General features: G+C 37.4%; 2 protein-coding genes across 2 annotated transcripts in view; both read right to left on the bottom strand.

The window, feature by feature from the left end:
* Positions 1-410: 410 nt before the first annotated feature.
* LOC122082080 (F-box protein At3g07870-like) lies at positions 411-1,610 on the bottom strand. Its single transcript, XM_042649572.1, has one exon. It carries the CDS (start codon positions 1,608-1,610, stop codon positions 411-413), a length of 1,200 nt encoding a protein of 399 aa, XP_042505506.1.
* Positions 1,611-6,080: 4,470 nt separating this feature from the next.
* The window catches only part of LOC122081092 (transcription factor MYBS3-like), an 18,128-nt gene continuing 6,033 nt past the window's right edge, over positions 6,081-18,175 (bottom strand). Inside the window, exons 2-3 of the mRNA XM_042648063.1 lie at positions 7,928-8,136; positions 6,081-6,856 (exon numbers count right to left, since the gene is read on the bottom strand). Of these exons, the coding sequence (XP_042503997.1) occupies positions 6,347-6,856; positions 7,928-8,136 (719 nt within the window). The 3' untranslated portion in view covers positions 6,081-6,346. The remainder of the gene's footprint in view (positions 6,857-7,927; positions 8,137-18,175) is intronic.

The raw sequence follows: 18,175 nt of genomic DNA, 5'->3' as shown, positions 1-18,175 counted from the left end.
GGGTAAACTTAAGATTCAAAGCAATTAATAAGCTACTCAAACAATCGGAAACTAATGGGTTGGTGCTGTATAGTTCCCAAACAATGGATTTTCTAACCAATTTCCATACCCTACTGTGTATTTTTTAGATTGGCCTTGTTTCTAGCCTTGCTGATCATCTTTAGTGGCCAATGCAATCACACAATGCACTGGGTGGGCTCATACATGTAAGGTCCTCTTAGTTAAACTGGAAAAAGTTATGCATACCATTGTACATGGTTGTGGACTTCCTTAATTTAAAATTCCATTGAAGAAAAACCTGTTCAATGTAGTTTTTCATTAATCAGAGAGACTTGAAATAAGAAAGAAACAAAACAATGATTGACTATTTTGATATCACTGAGGGAAACAAAGCTTGACAGGAAACAGAACTAAAAAAAAGAGACTCCAGTATCATTGAGGGAAACTAAGCTTGGCGTGAACAGATATGGTTCACACATTTGTGATACACTCAAATTCTTCTCTGTGAAACTCATCTTCCCTGTCCCTGTCATATGCTTCTGTTTGGAATGGTACGGAGTAAATCTAACGAAGCGTCCACATCTTCGACGCTTTAGTAGCAAAGTGCCATCGCTGAGCAAAGCATAACGCTTATTGTATTGCTGATGACAAGAAATATCGTAGGAACATTGTTCCAAAGAGAACCCCACAGCCATGCTGCCGACAAGTCGCCATATCCTTGATATCACCAGACCAAAATTTTGATCATAATTCTCAATTGCTATAGCCAAAGAACCCTTGATGTTTATTAATTGTAATTCATATATTGGTTCAGAAAGTGGAGGAGGGAAGTCTATAATGCAGAAGTTTTCACTGCAGATATCAAATGCAAGAATGAATTCATCACCACTCAGCAACTCATCTGGCACCCTTTTGATCATCCAATATAGGAACCCATTCAAGAACAATGCTTTCGACGAGTTAAGGCCAAACCATCCTTCTCTGTTCACTGAAAAATCTAACTTTCTCCATGAACTTTCACCTAATGTGTTAATCTCACCCACTAATTTTCTTTCATCGTACAAAAATCGGATCACTTTATATTTTTTGGCTACATGATCATAGCCAAAACCAATCCTAGAAACGAACAGAGAACGAAAGGAAATTAACCCATCAGCAATAAGATTTGATTCAGGCAAACACAAGCACTCACCTGTAATTGGATTACAGATGAAGATTGAATCAAAATGATTCGTTGGAGCCATACAAACCAATCCATTGCAAGAACCAACCACATCGAGCCTATTATCCTGCAAATACTCAACTTGAATTTCTCTAGCCCTCCATTGATATTCTTCAACCCCATCTACCAAAAACAAACCCCTCCTCGTATTCTTGAAGCTTGTGTCTAGTGCAAGGATGACCTGAGATGGTGGTGTTTGCATCAATTTCTTCAGGTGCAAGTCAATGAATACAGGGTCTCGTATCAAGTTGTTCCAGAGCTTACATACACTCCTTAATCGAATGAGAGTATCAGCAGGTAGTCTTGAAAAGATTTCGATGATGACATCCAGATCCAAATCTTCCAGTTTGGCACTACTTCCTCCTCCATTGCTATAACCAATTCCCATTCTCGCTTGCTCGAGTTATAACAACCAAATGGAAATAAGTAGTGAACAGGATTTTACTAGAACAGAGAAACAACCCAAATTGAGTCGATCAATAACTGTTAAAAGAGTTTGTATCTGCAATCGAATGGAAGATAGAGCTTAACTAACCTGACCCACTAAATAGATTGGACTACTAGAAGGCATAGTTGCAGAAGTAGGAAGAAGGACTAGGTAGGAGGAGTAAGAGGAGGGGGCTGATCATATTTAAAGGAAACACCAGACAGAATCCTAATTGAAGAAGGACAGATACAAAATCCGAACAGAAGGACTGAACCTTAGCCGTTACAACGAAACCGAATCTAACTCTTTAAACTGGACCAATATGCCGTTTATTAATTGGTTGGATTTTGGTTTAAAAAGTAAACCGTTTAGTAAACGATTTGGTATGATTTTGAACCGATAAACCGTTAGATTGAACCAATTAAATTCGACTAGAACTATACATACTAAACAATCAGTCATGGCATTGTTTTGTTCTGGATTTACACTATAAATTATTATTATTCTTATTTTCTTAAGTCACAATTTGAGTTCAAATGTCGCGGCTCAAGCAGTCAAGCCCAACTTAAATAGGTTCATTCAACCCTGACCATGGATTTAGTTCTTGGCATCCGGATCGGTATCGGACAGGATAAGTGTGTATCGGTCACTTTTATCTGTTGCTTTCTAGAAAAAGTTTTTTTTTTTTTTTTTTTTTTTTTTTTTAACCTCCATAAACGATATGGATAATCGATCCGGGTTAGTCAATGATTGAGGATCAATCTGAGCTAATACTGATACGATATGACTAATACAGCCAATACAATACCGATTCTTTAAACCATGTGGGGTTGCTTAGTTGGCGAAGAGCAACACCTCAGAATAAAAAGGTTATGAATTCGACTCTTCGGGGATGGATTTAGTTATTTAAGGGATGGTATCAGTATTGGAATCAGTATCTGTCAATACCTATCCGGTTCCAATCTGGAACGGATTGGATTAACATGTATTGGTCGGTTTTGGCCTTTTTTTTTTTTTTTTTTGAAAGTACACTTTTTGTACTGTGTTACCTTTGAAACGATACGGACAATCGATCTGAATTGATCAAGGATCGGATCAGTTTCAATCGATACTGATATGATATGACCAATACGATTGATAAGATAGCGATACTTAAACCATACTATAGGGTCTAAACTATTGAACAAATATCCTACCAAAAACAAAATAAACTATTAAATAAATAAAAAGGTTCATTCCCCAATCCCATTGGGCTTAAATTTGGTAACTCAAAATTGACAACAAAATTGAAAATAAAACCTATAAAACCATTAAGTAGGACCCTTTGAAAAACCGTTTGGCCGGACAAGGAATTGAGTAAACCGTCCACTGCAAAGTCTCAAAGGTGGAGGGCGGTACCATCAACTGTATGGAAGTCTATTTGGAAGTGTAATATTCTGCCTAATATGAAGAATTTTTTATGGCGTTCATGTGCTGATGGTATTGCATCTTCTTCGGCTCTTAGTCGAAGGGAAGTTCCTATTGATCCTATTTGTCTCAGGTGTGGAACTATCTCTGAAACAAATGATCACATTTTACTATCTTGTAACTTTGCAAAGGCTATGTGGTTTGGATGCAACCTGTCTTATATTGTCCCTGATGATGCTCAACTCCATAAATGGATTTAAGGATGGTCTTCCTTTTCTTCTCGTGGTAAAAAGGTGTCTCGAGAAACCAGTGCATTATGCTCTTTCATATGCTAGCATTTATGGAAAGCACAAAATGATTTGGTTTTTAACAGAAGGAGATGGACACCTATGGAAGTAGTTGAGGCTGTTTAGAAAGGTTATGCTGAATTCCTATCTCTAGATGATGGTTCACAGCAAACTATTGTTCCTTTGTGGTAGTGAGTATACCATAAGGAAATGGATACCTCCACCAGTTGGTTATTTCAAACTGAATACTGACGCCTCCTTGCACCTTGATAAAAGGTTAAGTGGTGTGGGCATGGTGATTCGTGATCATCAAGGCATATCACATGTGGCAGTCTTAAAGCCTACCAAATTTACAGCTATTTTAGTTGGGGAAACTTTGGCTCTTCAGGACAGTATTCTAGAGGCAATAGCTGATAAGATGGATCGGCTAATGGTGGAGAGTGATAACCGTGAGGTGATTTTATGTTGGCAAGACCAAACAAAGAATCCTCCAGCTTTGTCGATTCAGTCACTTATCATGGATTCAGGCATTTGATATCGTATCTGAAAACATGTACTTTTCATTATGTTTCAAGGGAGAGCAACTGTTTTGCTGATTCCCTTACAAGGAGGGCACTATCTGTTGCTGATAGGATAGTTTGGCCCAATTCCGATCCCTGCTTATATAGTGATTATTTTTCAGAAAACGGATGTGTAATCCGTGGACATCAATAGATGACTTTCCTACCCAAAAAAAAAAAACCATTTGGGATTTGGTTTCGCTTTGGGATTTTCATGAGATCTGCTGTATGTACGTAAAGACGTAGAGTCTGAATCCCCTCCCCTTCAGGTAACTACCCACTCCATCTCATACTCTCCATGGCAAAAGTGTACAGCTCATATGCAACACTTTTTTCTTTTGTTTTCATAAATACATCTCTTCACCTCTTTATAAATGGCAGTAAATGGGACATGTTTCTACTTACGTAGCACCGCCACTTTCGAAACCACAGTAGCAAAAGTGCCATCGCTGAGCAAAACATGAAGCTTATCAAACGCCCAATGATAAGAAATATCATAGGAACATTGCTCCAAAGAGAATCCCATATCCATGCTGCCGATGAGTCGCCATATCTTTGTTATCACCACATAAATGTACTTTAGAACATAATTCTCCATGGCTATGGTCAAAGAACCCTTGATATTTATACCCTAGATATTTATCAGTTGTAATTCATATCTTGTTGTTTCAGAAAGGGAAAGTGGAGGACTGGGGAAGTCTATAATGCCATATCCAAAAATGAATTCATCATCGCTCCTGAACTCATATGCTTCCTTTTTTATTATCCAATATCATCGAATCTTCTACTAGGGGGTTTCTCCTTGGGGTGCAGGAAGCACAAGTAAGTGGCTGAACGATTAGGGAAGCTTGGACAAATTCTGAAGACCTGTACAACCTTTTTGTGTGTGGATCACACACCCACTTCATGGCCTTGAAGCATGATTCCTCTACTTCTAGATGTTTATAGCACTATCCCCTCTTATCTCTTTTTGTCTTGAGCCTACTATAGGGCAATGGTTGTAAGACTTCAAACTCAATAGATGTAAGCTTGATAATTCCATCCTTTCTTCTTTGTTGTAAGTTTCTCTTTTCTTAATATCCGGGGAAAAAGAAAAAAACAGAACTGGGTTATTGCCAAATCATCCTCCTTTGATCACTGGAAAATCTCACTTTCTCCATGAGCTCTCACCCAACGTGATAATCACACCTACTAATTTTCCTTCATTGTACAAAAATCTGATCACTTAATCTATTTTGGCTGCATGATCACAGCCAAAACCAATCCTAGGAACGATCCTAAGATCGAAGGGAATGAATCAATCTGCAAGAATTGATTAAGGCAAACACAAGCCTATTCTCCAGTAAATACTATACTCTAATTTCTCTAGCACTCCAATCACCTTCTGCAACACCATCTACCAAAAACACTAAAAAGAATCCTAATTGAAGGACAAATACAAAATCCTAACTGAGAAAAGATTGAAAACTTAACATTTACAGCTAAAGGAGGGATTCAAAGCTTAGTTGTAAATTTTGACCAAATATTCCAAATGTTTCTAGTTTCTAGCAGGATGATCAATTTTGACCAAAACCCACACAAGGGGGTTGGAATGGGGATTGAAGGAAAGAGAAAAAGATTCTGTTTAGTGTTTCCTTTTGTAGCTCTTCGCGAGGAAAGTATTAAGTTTTTAAGAATTTCAAATTTTAAAGAGGGTTTTACCCCAAAAAAACAGAAAAAAAGGAACTCCAAGGGCACAACACACTGAGTCTCCAGGAGAAGAGACACCAAAGTAACCGAATCCCACCACTGCTATTTATCCAAAAACCAGGAGGATTCCAATAGCTCAAGCCTCTTCAGATAACATATGACATTGCATGCAACACTATTACTATTACAACGCAGGATCGAAGGTGAGTCCAACAGTCTACAATAGAAAATAAGAGAAATTTTGAACCAGATGCTCAGTTTAATGTCCAACAAAATAAAGAACTGCGACACTTTATGGACACTTACCTGACAAAAGCTTTTAACTTATAAAATGATCATCAGCATCCTAAGCAATTTTCAATTAACAAGCTTCTAACACACTTTAAATTCAGAAAGCAAATGAAAATGCCTATACTTACACAAAGGCTGCAATCAGTAATGAATTAATTGGATTGCCAAATGAAATTCCTAATCTCAAATCAAATCTATAATCAAAAGGGAATACATACACCCAACAAAAAATGAACTACATCATTAAACTTTCAAGGTTATCATATCCAAAGAATGGTTTAATGGACATTTCTGAGCATCAGTTTTATTGAAAGAATGAACTCCACGTTAAAGGAAAAATAAAACCGAAGCATATAAATCAGAACTGCACATTATTTTTCTTGTATAAACAGATAATCTGCCAGCATATTTCAGTACTGAACTAACTAAAATCCACAGGTCCAACCATTCACTGCTGAGTGGACTAGACTGCATGAACGGGATTGCTGCTTGTGTCCATATCAACCTGACCTGTAGCGGGGCTAGCATGGAAAGCAGATTGCCTAGTAGACCCTTCAAGCAATTTCTGTGAGAGAGATGAAGGCCCAGAGTAGCCAAGGCATTTTCCCAGACTCAGTTTTGACATTCCCACCAGCTCATCAACAATAACTGGATTCTTTGAATGTACCGCTGTTGGCTTAACAACTTCATGTGTGTCTTTTGATGCTCCCTCCATAGGGTAACCAGGCCAAAATGGAAAAGAAAATGGAACAAATGGCGGGAAATAAGCAGGAAATACTACTGGGTAACTGCATTGAAAACTCTCTGGCTTCGGAATGGTAGCTTCGCCCTCATTGGAGTTTGTGGAGTCCATTGACTCGTGCTCTTCTTCCACTGTTGGAGGAGTTGGCAACAGATTGTTGCTCTGTGTTTCACCTTGAGAATTGCTGATGGGGAACAGTTCCTGTGATGCAACTAGACGAGTGTCGATTGACTGCAGAAATACAATGCACATTGAGGAAGGATAACAATGAAAACAATAAACTTGAGAGATAAGCTCTAACTCCATAAGCATGATAGAAAAAAAGAAAAACATATTGACAAATAACAGGTGGAGTGTGCTTTACTGATCTCATGGGTAGTGTAAAATGCAAAGTTTCCATCCCAAAGTTCGAACTTGTAGGTGGAGGGACTCCCAAGTGTAAAAGGGGGTTGCAGACTAATTCGTAGCTGGTGTGGAACTAAACCCCCAACAAAAAGAAAACTGATAAAGATGCATGTAAGACACTCCTTTAGTCCCTCTTGCAAGAGAGGGAGAAGGTATGCAAGTTGCATATACTTTATGCAATCTAAAAATTGGCATTTACACCCAACAAACAAGAAGGTGTGTGGGAGTTGAGCCTTTAGAAGTAAAGCCTGATTATATGAAAAAAAAAAAAAAAAAGGGTTTTTGGCATATTTGATGTGCCAAGTACACTTCCTATAAGCCATGTACGGCATTTCGCCATTTATTTTCTTATAGTCTATACAAGATCTCTTAGTGGGTGAGCTTGTGATGCACGGTTAAGTTGCACCATGGCAACATGTTGGTCACAGGTTCAAAACTTGGAAACAACCTCTCCTGTGAAGTAAGGGTAAGGCTGCGTACATTTGTCCCTCCCATACCCGGTAGTAGCGGGAGCCTCGTGCACTTGGTAGTCTGGGTTGATCTTTTTATTTTTATTTTTATTGAAGATATCCTCTCTCAAAGAACGTGAAAACACTCAATAATCCATATGGCACAGAAATAAAATTGACCATTACCCACAAAGAGAAACTTTAGACACGTGTGTGCCTGCATATATTGACAGTAAATTGGGCACCCATAACTGTGATACTGTGCATCCCACTCACAAATGTGACAAGATTTTCCTCTGATATTACCATCAAAATCACAGGACGGCTAACTTTCCCATCACTAGTACAGGGTGCCTAAATGCAGAATATGCATGCATTGTTTTTTTTTTTTTTTGGTGGTGATTGGGGGGAGGAAAGGGGGAGAGAGTGAGAAAGAGGGGGCACTTACTTCATCAGCTATGATATCAAACAAGCTGGATCTTCTTTTTCTCCTGGATAAATTGCTTTGCCGAATAAAATATTTCTGAGCATGGCTTGCCACCTGAGTTGGTGTTCTTGATACTACATAGTTGCGGGCTATTCCACGCCAATCACCTTTACCAAGCTTCTGAAGACCAAGTAAAAACATCTTGTGTTCCTCTTCAGTCCATGGCACCCCTGGAAATCAAAAGCCAACAAAGTTTATTTAAGAGATAGATAGATAATCTAAACGTGATGAGTTTATTCCACATCACATGCAAGGAAAAAACTAGCTTTCCTAAAATATTTGGTATCATCGATGCAAACGCATATCTTTTGATGATACACCTTACACAAAATTTCAAGCAGGGTAGGAGCAGAAGTACTGTCACTTCAAAATATAGTCCTCCACCAACCCCACAAGTAAGGATTTCAGATGCTACAATGGTACAGAAAACCTCTCGGATCATTAGCCATAGCTGACAGATGCCCATAATGTAAGATTTTCAATTAGGTGGGCTAGCATAGTCAAAGATTTGTTTCCAAAACCGGTTTAGTGGTGTTGACTAAAGATGGAGTAAGCAGAAAGAATCCAATATTATTGGTAAGTGATCTCTATGGAGATATCGGATTCTATTAGCACACCTTAATGGTATGAAATATTTATTACTATGTGTGGACCTAAGGTATTGTTTCCTTAATGGGGAGGAAACCCTAATGTTATTGCAGGGTTGGTCCCTACCCTCACCCCTATATATAGTTATCACTGACCCATTAAGTGAGGCTAATGACCTAAAGCAAAAGGGAAAGAGGGTAGACCAGACCAACATTGATCGTGTTGTACGAGGAGCATACAAGAAGACTTTTGAGAAGTCCTTATTCTTTAGCCATGGATTCAGGTATGTCTAAAACATGTCTTTGTAGTGTTTATCATGCATGCTCATTGATCTCCATGAATCGTTCCGTATTTATTTTCTTTCAATGGTATCAGAGCCTGTTCATGATGGATCAATGGGTTGTTTCTGAGCTTCTGTGTTCGTTTTGGGAACATACTAACGATAGATGGTTCCTACTTTTAGGCAGAATTTTGTACAACTTTTCCTTGAGCAATGACTTAATGAATTTTATATTTTAGGTAGAAATTATTTTAATAACGGATAATTTTGATATCTACTATTTTATTTCTTTCTTAATCTCGGTATGTTGGAGCTAGAATCCCCTTTACCAAGTTAAGTATTGTCGTGGCAGTGCATCACGGTTGTGACTCTCTGTACCTTAAAGGTGAGGACAGTCAGTGATGCATAACGCCGCAAGGTGCTGGTACTAGTCCTATTCTCCAAGTTTGAAAGGGGATTGTTGTGTTTCTCTCTCTTCCAAACAAAGGAGAGTGGGTTATGGTTGAGGACGATTCATATTGAAGATGTGGTCATCATGGAGGACAATGCTCGTGGTTTCCTCCACTGACAATGGAGGATATCCTTTAACCAAAAAAAAAATATATATATATATTAATTAATTAATTAATATATTATTTGGTGGTCGGTGAGCAGATGCCGACAGTGAAGTGAACTCTAAGTTGTAACAAGCTTACAAGCTTTCAATTCTCACCATATGTCATGTCACATCAACCCTTTTGAGAAAGAGAAAGAGAGAAATAGAGTTTTTTAACTTTACTGTTTTTGTTTCCTTTTTGGATACGTACAAGTTTTTTTTTTCTTTTTTTATTATTATTGTTTTTAGGGTACAATCATTATGTACATCTTTTCAATAAAAAAAAATTATTATTAAAATATAATGGGCATACAGTAGCAATCCTGGTCTATAGAGTTTTCGTAATTTTAGAGATTAGACTTTCACTTAGTGGGCTAATTCCTAAAGATGCGGAATCACTATAGACCATCTGGATGGATTGTAGTCAAGAAAGCCATATGACGAACGATGTGCTCTTGCCAACACAGATGAGTCTTCGTTTGGTCGGTTTTGCTTGATGGTGTGAGGGTGACGTTTTGAGCTTCACTATTTTGAAGGTTCTTGTCTTGCCACCACAAGTGACAGAATCTACAATATGGTGTTGTTTTTTGGCGTCTCGTCTTACATGTGAAAGATTTTACTGCATGTTGGGCGATCTTGCCACCACAGGTGTGACCTCAATGATGCTGGATCTTTTCCCAGTTTGTGTTTTTCATACAGTTGTTAAAATTGGTACTGGGATAAATCTGATTAATAAGCCCTAATTAGTCAGTTTTCATTATATCATTAGGATGTTGATATGCTCTTGGTTATTACATATTGTATATTTTGGTAAAATTTTGGTAATTATTATTGCCAGCTATGACTTCCCAATTATCTTCCATCAAAGTCCTGAATGGTTCCAATTTTGAGGAGTGGATAGACTTCTCTTGCCATCATGAGACTCGATTATGCCTTGAGAACTGATAAACCCCCCGAGCCCACAACTGAGAGTGACGCTACTGCAAAAGCACTTTATGAAAAGTGGGAGGAGTCCAACAGATTGTGCCTGATTGTTGTGAAGCATACTATGGACAAGACCATTAAGAAGAGTGTGCCTTCGAAAGAAAATGCTAAGGATTTTCTTGTAGCTATTAATACAAAGTTTACCAAATTTGATAAGGCTGAGAAGGGAACATATTTGGAGTGGTTCTCATCCACTCGATATGATGGCACAAGTGGAGTACGTGATCACATTATGAAAATGACCAATTATGCTGCCACATTGGGCGAGATGGAAGTGAAGATATCTGATTCTTTCCTTGTGTGGCAAATTATGCAATCACTTCCATCATCGTTTGATACTCTTAAGACCTCCTATAATACACAAAAATTGGAGTGGAATCTTGAGGACATGACTTCCATATTGGTACAGGAAGAGGAAAGAAAGAAGGAAAATTTTAATTCTGCTTATTTTGTTTCCAATAATGGGGGTAAGAAGAAATTCAAGAAAAATTGGAAAAGCAATAAGCAAGAAAAATCAAGAAAAATAGAACAGAAAATCGATCAGAATCTGAAACCAAAGACTAAGGCTTTTAAGGCAAAGTGTTTCTTCTGCAAAAATGATAGACATATGAAGACAGATTGCTATGGCTATAAGAAATGGCTTGAAAAGAAAGGTACATTTTTAGCTCTAGTGTGTCTTGAATCCAATCTTGTAGATGTTTCCCCTGATTCGTGGTGGATTGGTACTGGAGCAACTATTCACATCACTAATTGTTTGCAGAAATTAAAAAGCAGGAGGAAACCAAGTGAGGGAGAGATGATGATCTACATGGGAAATGGAGAGAAGACCAAAGTTGAATTTATAGGAGTAGTTAGGTTACTTTTATCCACTGATTTTGTTTTGAATTTGAATAATGTGGTTTATGTACCGTCGTTTAGACGAAAACTTGTTTCGGTATCTAAACTTGATAGTTGTGGTTACACTTTTAATATTGGCAATGGGAAACTTACTCTCTATTCTGGTTCTCTTATGGTTGGATATGCCTTGTGTTATGTGATGGTTTTTATAAATTTGATTTGGATATTAGTTCTTCCAAATATGCTAACACTTCTTCTGTTGTAAATTATGTGGTTACAAATCCTAAACGTGCTAGATTGGATGAAAATTCTTCTATGTTGTGGCATAAACGTTTAGGACATTTTTCTAAACAGAGGATAGAACGATTGATTAAGGATGGTACACTTCCTCAATTGGATTTTTCAGATTTTGGAATTTGTATTGACTGCATTAAGGGGAAACACACTAGAGCTAAAAAGAAAGGTGCAACCAGGAAGGATGAAGCATTGGAGCTGATTCATACTGATATTTGTAGTCCATTCACTCCTACTACCATGGGTGGATACAGATATTTTATTACTTTCACAGATGATTTTTCCCGTTTTGATTTTATTTACCTTATTCAAGAAAAATCTGAATCCTTAGATGCTTTCAAAGTTTTTAAAGCAGAGATAGAACTTAAAAGGGAAAAGAAGATAAAAAGTGTGAGATCTGATCGAGATGGAGAGTTTTATGGTAGATATGATGAAACTGGGCGTAACCCTAGACCATTTGCCAGATTCTTACAAGAATGTGGTATTGACGCTCAGTACACTATGCCTGGTTCACCTGAGCAGAATGGGGTGGCTGAAAGGAGAAACCATACCCTTATGGATATGGTGAGAAGCATGATTAAGTAGTTCAACTTTATCTAATTTCTTATGGGTGATGCTTTGAAAACAACAGTATATATTTTGAATAAAGTACCTAGCAAGTCTGTTCCCAGAACTCCCTATGAATTGTCGACTGGTAAGAAGCCAAATTTATCTCATTTTCATATATGGGGATGTGCTGCAGAGGTGAGACCTTACAATCCTCAGATAAGGAAGCTTGATCCAAGGACCATCAGTGGTCATTTTATCGGTTATTCTGAAAGATCAAGAGGATATAGATTCTATTGTCCTACACATTCTACTAAAGTAGTGGAATCAAATCGGGCAGTTTTCTTTGAAGATGATTTAGATTTTCAGTCTGCTCAACCACGTAACTTTGTTTTTGAGGAGGAACGTGTTCTTGTACCTATGCCTGTGACACTGCCGTCTACTGTATTATAGCCTCACATTGAAAAACAGAATGCCCCCACTCAAGAACCTGTGCAATCTATAGTGGTTGAGCCTACACCCCCTGTTGTTGATAAGATTCAGGACCATATTGCTGCTGATGTTCCCTTGAGAAAATCAGAGAGAACTCGTAGGCCTGCCATATCTGATGACTATGTTGTTTATTTACAAGAACATGAATTTGACATTACTTTGGATTCAAATCCAATCAATTTTGTCCAGACTGCCAATGATCCCAATTCATTAATGTGGATGGTTGCCATGCAAGATGAATTGAATTCTATGTCTGTTAATGATGTTTGGGATTTGGTTGAATTACCAAAAGGATGTAGACCGATTGGTTGTAAATGGATTTTCAAGACCAAACGGAACTCTAAAGGTGAAATTGAGCGTTACAAGGCCAGACTTGTAGCAAAAGGATTCAGTCAAAGAGAGGGCATAGATTACAAGGAAACATTCTCACCAGTCTCGACAAAAGATTCTTTCAGAATCATCATGGCTTTAGTAGCACATTTTAATTTAGAACTTCATCAGATGGATGTCAAAACAGCTTTCCTAAATGGAGATCTTGAAGAGGATGTTTACATGCAACAACCCCTTGGCTTCAAGCAAGTTGATACAGAGCACCTTGTGTGCAAACTCAAGAAATCTATTTATGGTTTGAAACAAACATCTAGACAGTAGTATCTTAAGTTCGATGAAGTTATCACTTATTGTGGTTTCAAAGAAAATCTTGTGGACCAGTGTATTTATCTAAAGATCAGTGGGAGTAAGTTCATGTTTCTTGTGCTTTATGTTGATAATATTCCTTTTGCCAGCAATCATGTTGATCTTTTGCATGAGACAAAACGATTATTATCAAGTCACTTTGATATGAAGGATCTTGGTGAGGCCTCTTATGTTTTGGGCATTGAGATCCATCGTGATAGGTCTTGTGGCATTCTTGGTTTGTCTCAGAAAGGTTACATTGAGAGGGTATTAAAAAGGTTTAATATGTTAGCATGTTCCCCTAGTAAGGCTCTAGTTGCAAAATGGGACAAATTTGACAAGTCTCAATGTCCATAGACAGAATTCGAGTGCAATCAGATAAAGAACATACCTTATGCATCTGTTGTTGGTAGTTTGATATATGCTCAAGTTTGTACATGGCTTGACATTGCCTATGTTATTAGTGTACTTGGGAGATATTTGAGCAACCCCAGTGAAGCGCATTGGGTAGCTACTAAAAAAGTCATGAGATATTTGTAGGGCACTAAGGATTTTATGCTTACTTATAGAAGAACCGATTCACTTGATGTAGTCGGTTACACTGACGTAGATTTTGCTGGATGTCTAGATGATCTCAAGTCTACTTCTGGATATGTTTTTGTGATGGCAAGTGGGGCTATATCTTGGAAGAGTGTCAAGCAGACACTCACTGCATCTTCTACTATGCAAGTTGAGTATGTGGCGTGTTATGAAGCCACTGTTCAAGCTTTATGGTTAAAGAATTTTATCTCAGGGCTATAGATTGTTGACTCTATATCTAAACCATTGAGGATGTTTTGTGACAACTCCACTGCGGTTCGTTTCTCTCATACCAGATCCTCCCAATAATAGAATTTCAGCTGTGAGAAGAATATATCTTTCTCTTGCTTACTCCAACCATCAAGAAACTTCCCAACAACAAGGCATTTCACTATATGTGCAAACCAAGGAGAGGGCATATGAGAAATCAAAAGTAATTTCTCATCAAGAAATGAATCTCTAACCAACTCAGTGGTTGAGGGTGACTCAACTAAGATCCTAGATAGATGATATGCTACAACATTCTTGAAACATTTCTTGTCCTGAATTTCTAAATCAAATTTTTGTAACAGAAGAATCCATCTAATCAACCTAGGTTTGGTGTCTTTCTTGGTAAGTAAATGCCTAAGAGTAGCATGATCAGTATACACCACAACCTTGGATCCAAGGAGATAAGATCGGAATTTCTCGAGAGCATACACAACTGCTAGCAATTCTTTCTCAATCGTAGTATAATTAAATGTAGCTTCTGAGAACGTCTTATAGCATAATATATGACAATAGGTTTCTTGTCAACCCTCTAACCTAACACAGCTCCAATAGCATAGTTAGATGCATCACATATAATATCAAATGGCAACGACAAATTTGGGTGTTGGATTATGGGTGTTGTAGACAATGAAGATCTAATGGTTTGGAAGGCTTGAAGGCAGGCATCATCAAAGATAAAATGTGCATCCTTGGCAAGAAAATTGCACAAGGGTCTAGATATAGTACTGAAGTCCTTAATAAACCACCTATAGAAGCCTGTATGGCCTAAAAATGAACGGGCCTGCAGAACAGAAGTGGGAGGTTGGAGTTTGGCAATCAACTCAACCCTGGCCTAATCAACCTCTATCCCATGTTTGGACACAATGTGACCTAGAATGATGCCGTCTTAAACCATGAAATGGCTCTTCTCCCAACTCAAAATTAGATTTGTCTCTATACAACGTTTCAAAACTTTGGTCAATTTTAAGAGATAATCATCAAAGGAAGACCCAAACATAGAGAAATAGTCCACGAAAACCTCAAAAAAATCTCTCAGACTCTAAACACATTGACATTAAGTATTTTTTGGTCAGAAAGAAAGTTCAAGAGTCACAGATTACAATGGAACAGATTGCTATAGAAAACATGATTGCAGATCCTCTTACTAAGGGCTTGACTCCAAAAGTCTTTCAAGAGCATGTCACTAATATGAGACTTGTTAGTTCTTTTAATGCATTTTATTAGTGGGAGTTTTTCTCAATATGTTCGCATTTGACTTTCAGTATTTTATATATATGATGCATTATTATTGTTCTCAAGAATATATATATGCATTTTTATGGCCATTTGTTTATGTGTATACACTTATTTATTTGCCTCCTACAGAAAATTGAGGTTATATGTGGTGTATTTACCTCATTCGGTATCTAAGTTTCCAGTCAATACACACACATCTAGTCGCTAGCAAAGCCTCGTTTGACTGAGGTCTAGTGCTAGTGTTGTGGGACATCCGGACCCAGTCCCAATGAGCTTCTTTGATTGAAGCTTGAGCGTTTGGGAGACGCTTGTAGTTAATGAGACCTTCGGTATCTGTCTCATAGGGCTCATTTGGTTTTCGAGCCATGACCAATTTGGAAATAGACATGATGATCACTATTGCATGTTATTTCCATACCACTTTCATACTGTTCAGCCCAAGTCGGTGATGTTATGAGCACTGACGTGTGTGGTCTCATATCGCTTTAGATGTGATGATCAATACGGTTGGGTGTTTGTAATTCTCATTCGGACCAAGGCATTTGGTTTAAGGTGCACTCCATTCGACACTGTTTTGTTTGTGGCCACATTCAGTTTATCTAAACTGGAGAGTCGTTTTAAATAAATTTTAAAATCTAAAACTTGTGAAATATGCTGCCCAAGTGGGAAATTGTAAGATTTTCAATTAGGTGGGCTAGCATAGTCAAAGATTTGTTTCCAAAACCGGTTTAGTGGTGTTGACTAAAGATGGAGTAAGCAGAAAGAATCCAATATTATTGGTAAGTGATCTCTATGGAGATATTGGATTCTATTAGCACACCTTAATGGTATGAAATATTTATTACTATGTGTGGACCTAAGGTATTGTTTCCTTAATGGGGAGGAAACCCTAATTTTATTGCAGAGTTGGTCCCTACCCTCACCCTTATATATAGTTATCACTGACCCATTAAGTGAGGCTAATGATCCAAAAGCTAAAGGGAAAGAGGGTAGACCAGACCAACATTGATCGTGTTGTACAAGGAACATACGAGAAGAGATTCGAGGAGTTATTATTGTTCATGGATTCAGGTACGTTGTTCTTGTCTGTGTAGAATTGTGTTGTATGCTTATCTAATCTCCATGTGATTACATAGATTTTTCTTCAATGGTATCAGAGCGGTTCATGGAGACGATAGGTTGCAATTTTCTATAAATTTTTTATTGTCTGTTTTGTTGGTCGATCCTTAGCTACGACGGCTAAAATCGTGGCTAGATGTTTGTATTCAAACGTTTTTTTTTTAAACCTAGTCTGCTTGCATGATCTACCAACGTTTCTCCCTAGATCATTTGATTATTTTTTTATTTCCTTGGTCACTTCCAACTGTTCAAATTTTTTTGGTGTTTTGGCATCGTCAAATTTATGCCTCCGTGAGCGGTGGTGATCTTCTGAAAGATCTTCCCTTGATTCTTGGCCGACTTACATGTTTTTCCAACATTTAACATCAGGAGTATGGTTGTTAGAGTCAATTGGTCACTTGTTGAGATTTTGAGGTATCTGATAAAATAGATCGGTCATTGTTTGCGGCGAAGGTTGTTCGGTAGCAAGTTTTCAGTATTATTCCTTCTTGGGCTTGGTTTGGGATGATGGAAGGGGAATAGTCCACTCCCGATTCTCTTACCATATAAACGGTTTTGGGAAGTTGAATCCGGTTTGGGAAATTTGTGAAAAACATATATATATATATATATATATATATTTTATGTTCACGGCCAGCAGCCTTTGTTAATGTCGCTAAGAACGACGATAATTTCGAAACTATTAAGTTTCTTTACTTCTTCTAGCCGTGTTTTTTCCTTATCATATAAACTCCGTACAACGGCAGCAATTTTGGTTTCAAAAGAAAAAGAGAAGAGGAGTAGGACTGCATGATTGATGATGATAGACCCAAACTTGGATCTATCATCTTTTAAGTTGAAAAGTTTGTAAAATTTAATGGGCTCAGCCATTACACATTTCATATTGATATGTTTTTTCTTAAAAACTTATGGGCCAAGCCCATATTCATTTAAGTATAATGAGTTCAAGCATATGAGCATAATGTTATATGTGCTGAACTGAGCCATATCAAACCATCGGGGTCGGTAAACCGAATCAAGATTAAGACCACATTTATTAATTAAAGTCTTTATGGTTCCATTACATTGCAAATATTGACCACTCAAACTCAAGCATGGTTATAGTTTAGATGAATTCTATAGTAGATTAAATAATCAACCATTGCTTTGGTTCATTGTGTTGGTTAAGAAGGGATGGAACCAATAGATTAAAAAAAAAAGGAGGGGGGGGGTTGTTGTTTGTTTGTTTCTTAAATGAACAATGACTTAAAAGGCTTGTTTGCTTGTGGTATTGAAATTTGTTTACATAATAATTGTTGACCATTGGTTTAGGTATTATCTTGATTCGAACCAGTTTTGATTCGGTTCAAAATGAATTGATTATTGACTCTTATAAGGGGCATTTTATTGTGCCTGTAACTTTAGAGGATGGAATACTGTCACACCTGAGATTACAGATTCTATCATCTCATTATATTTTGTAGGATAAAATTTTGTCCTACTACAATTAACAGATAAATCTAATATTGCCTTTATATTAATTTTGTTTATATGTCATAAACTTGTTGTTTTGTGATTTTCTTGAACCAACTCGGGTTATTTTGACGGGTTCTTCAATGCTATATAGTCTGTGACATTTGCTCTTATCATGAGACACTATTTATAGTCTATTTATAATATAGGCAATTTTGATGAAAATGCACTGAAATAAATGAGTTTTTTTTTTTTTTTTTTT

The sequence above is a fragment of the Macadamia integrifolia genome, chromosome 6 (assembly GCF_013358625.1).
Source record: "Macadamia integrifolia cultivar HAES 741 chromosome 6, SCU_Mint_v3, whole genome shotgun sequence".
Lineage (NCBI taxonomy): Eukaryota > Viridiplantae > Streptophyta > Magnoliopsida > Proteales > Proteaceae > Macadamia > Macadamia integrifolia.
The sequence above is the reverse complement of the archived record's forward strand: the minus strand, read 5'-3'. Positions and strand labels throughout refer to the sequence as shown.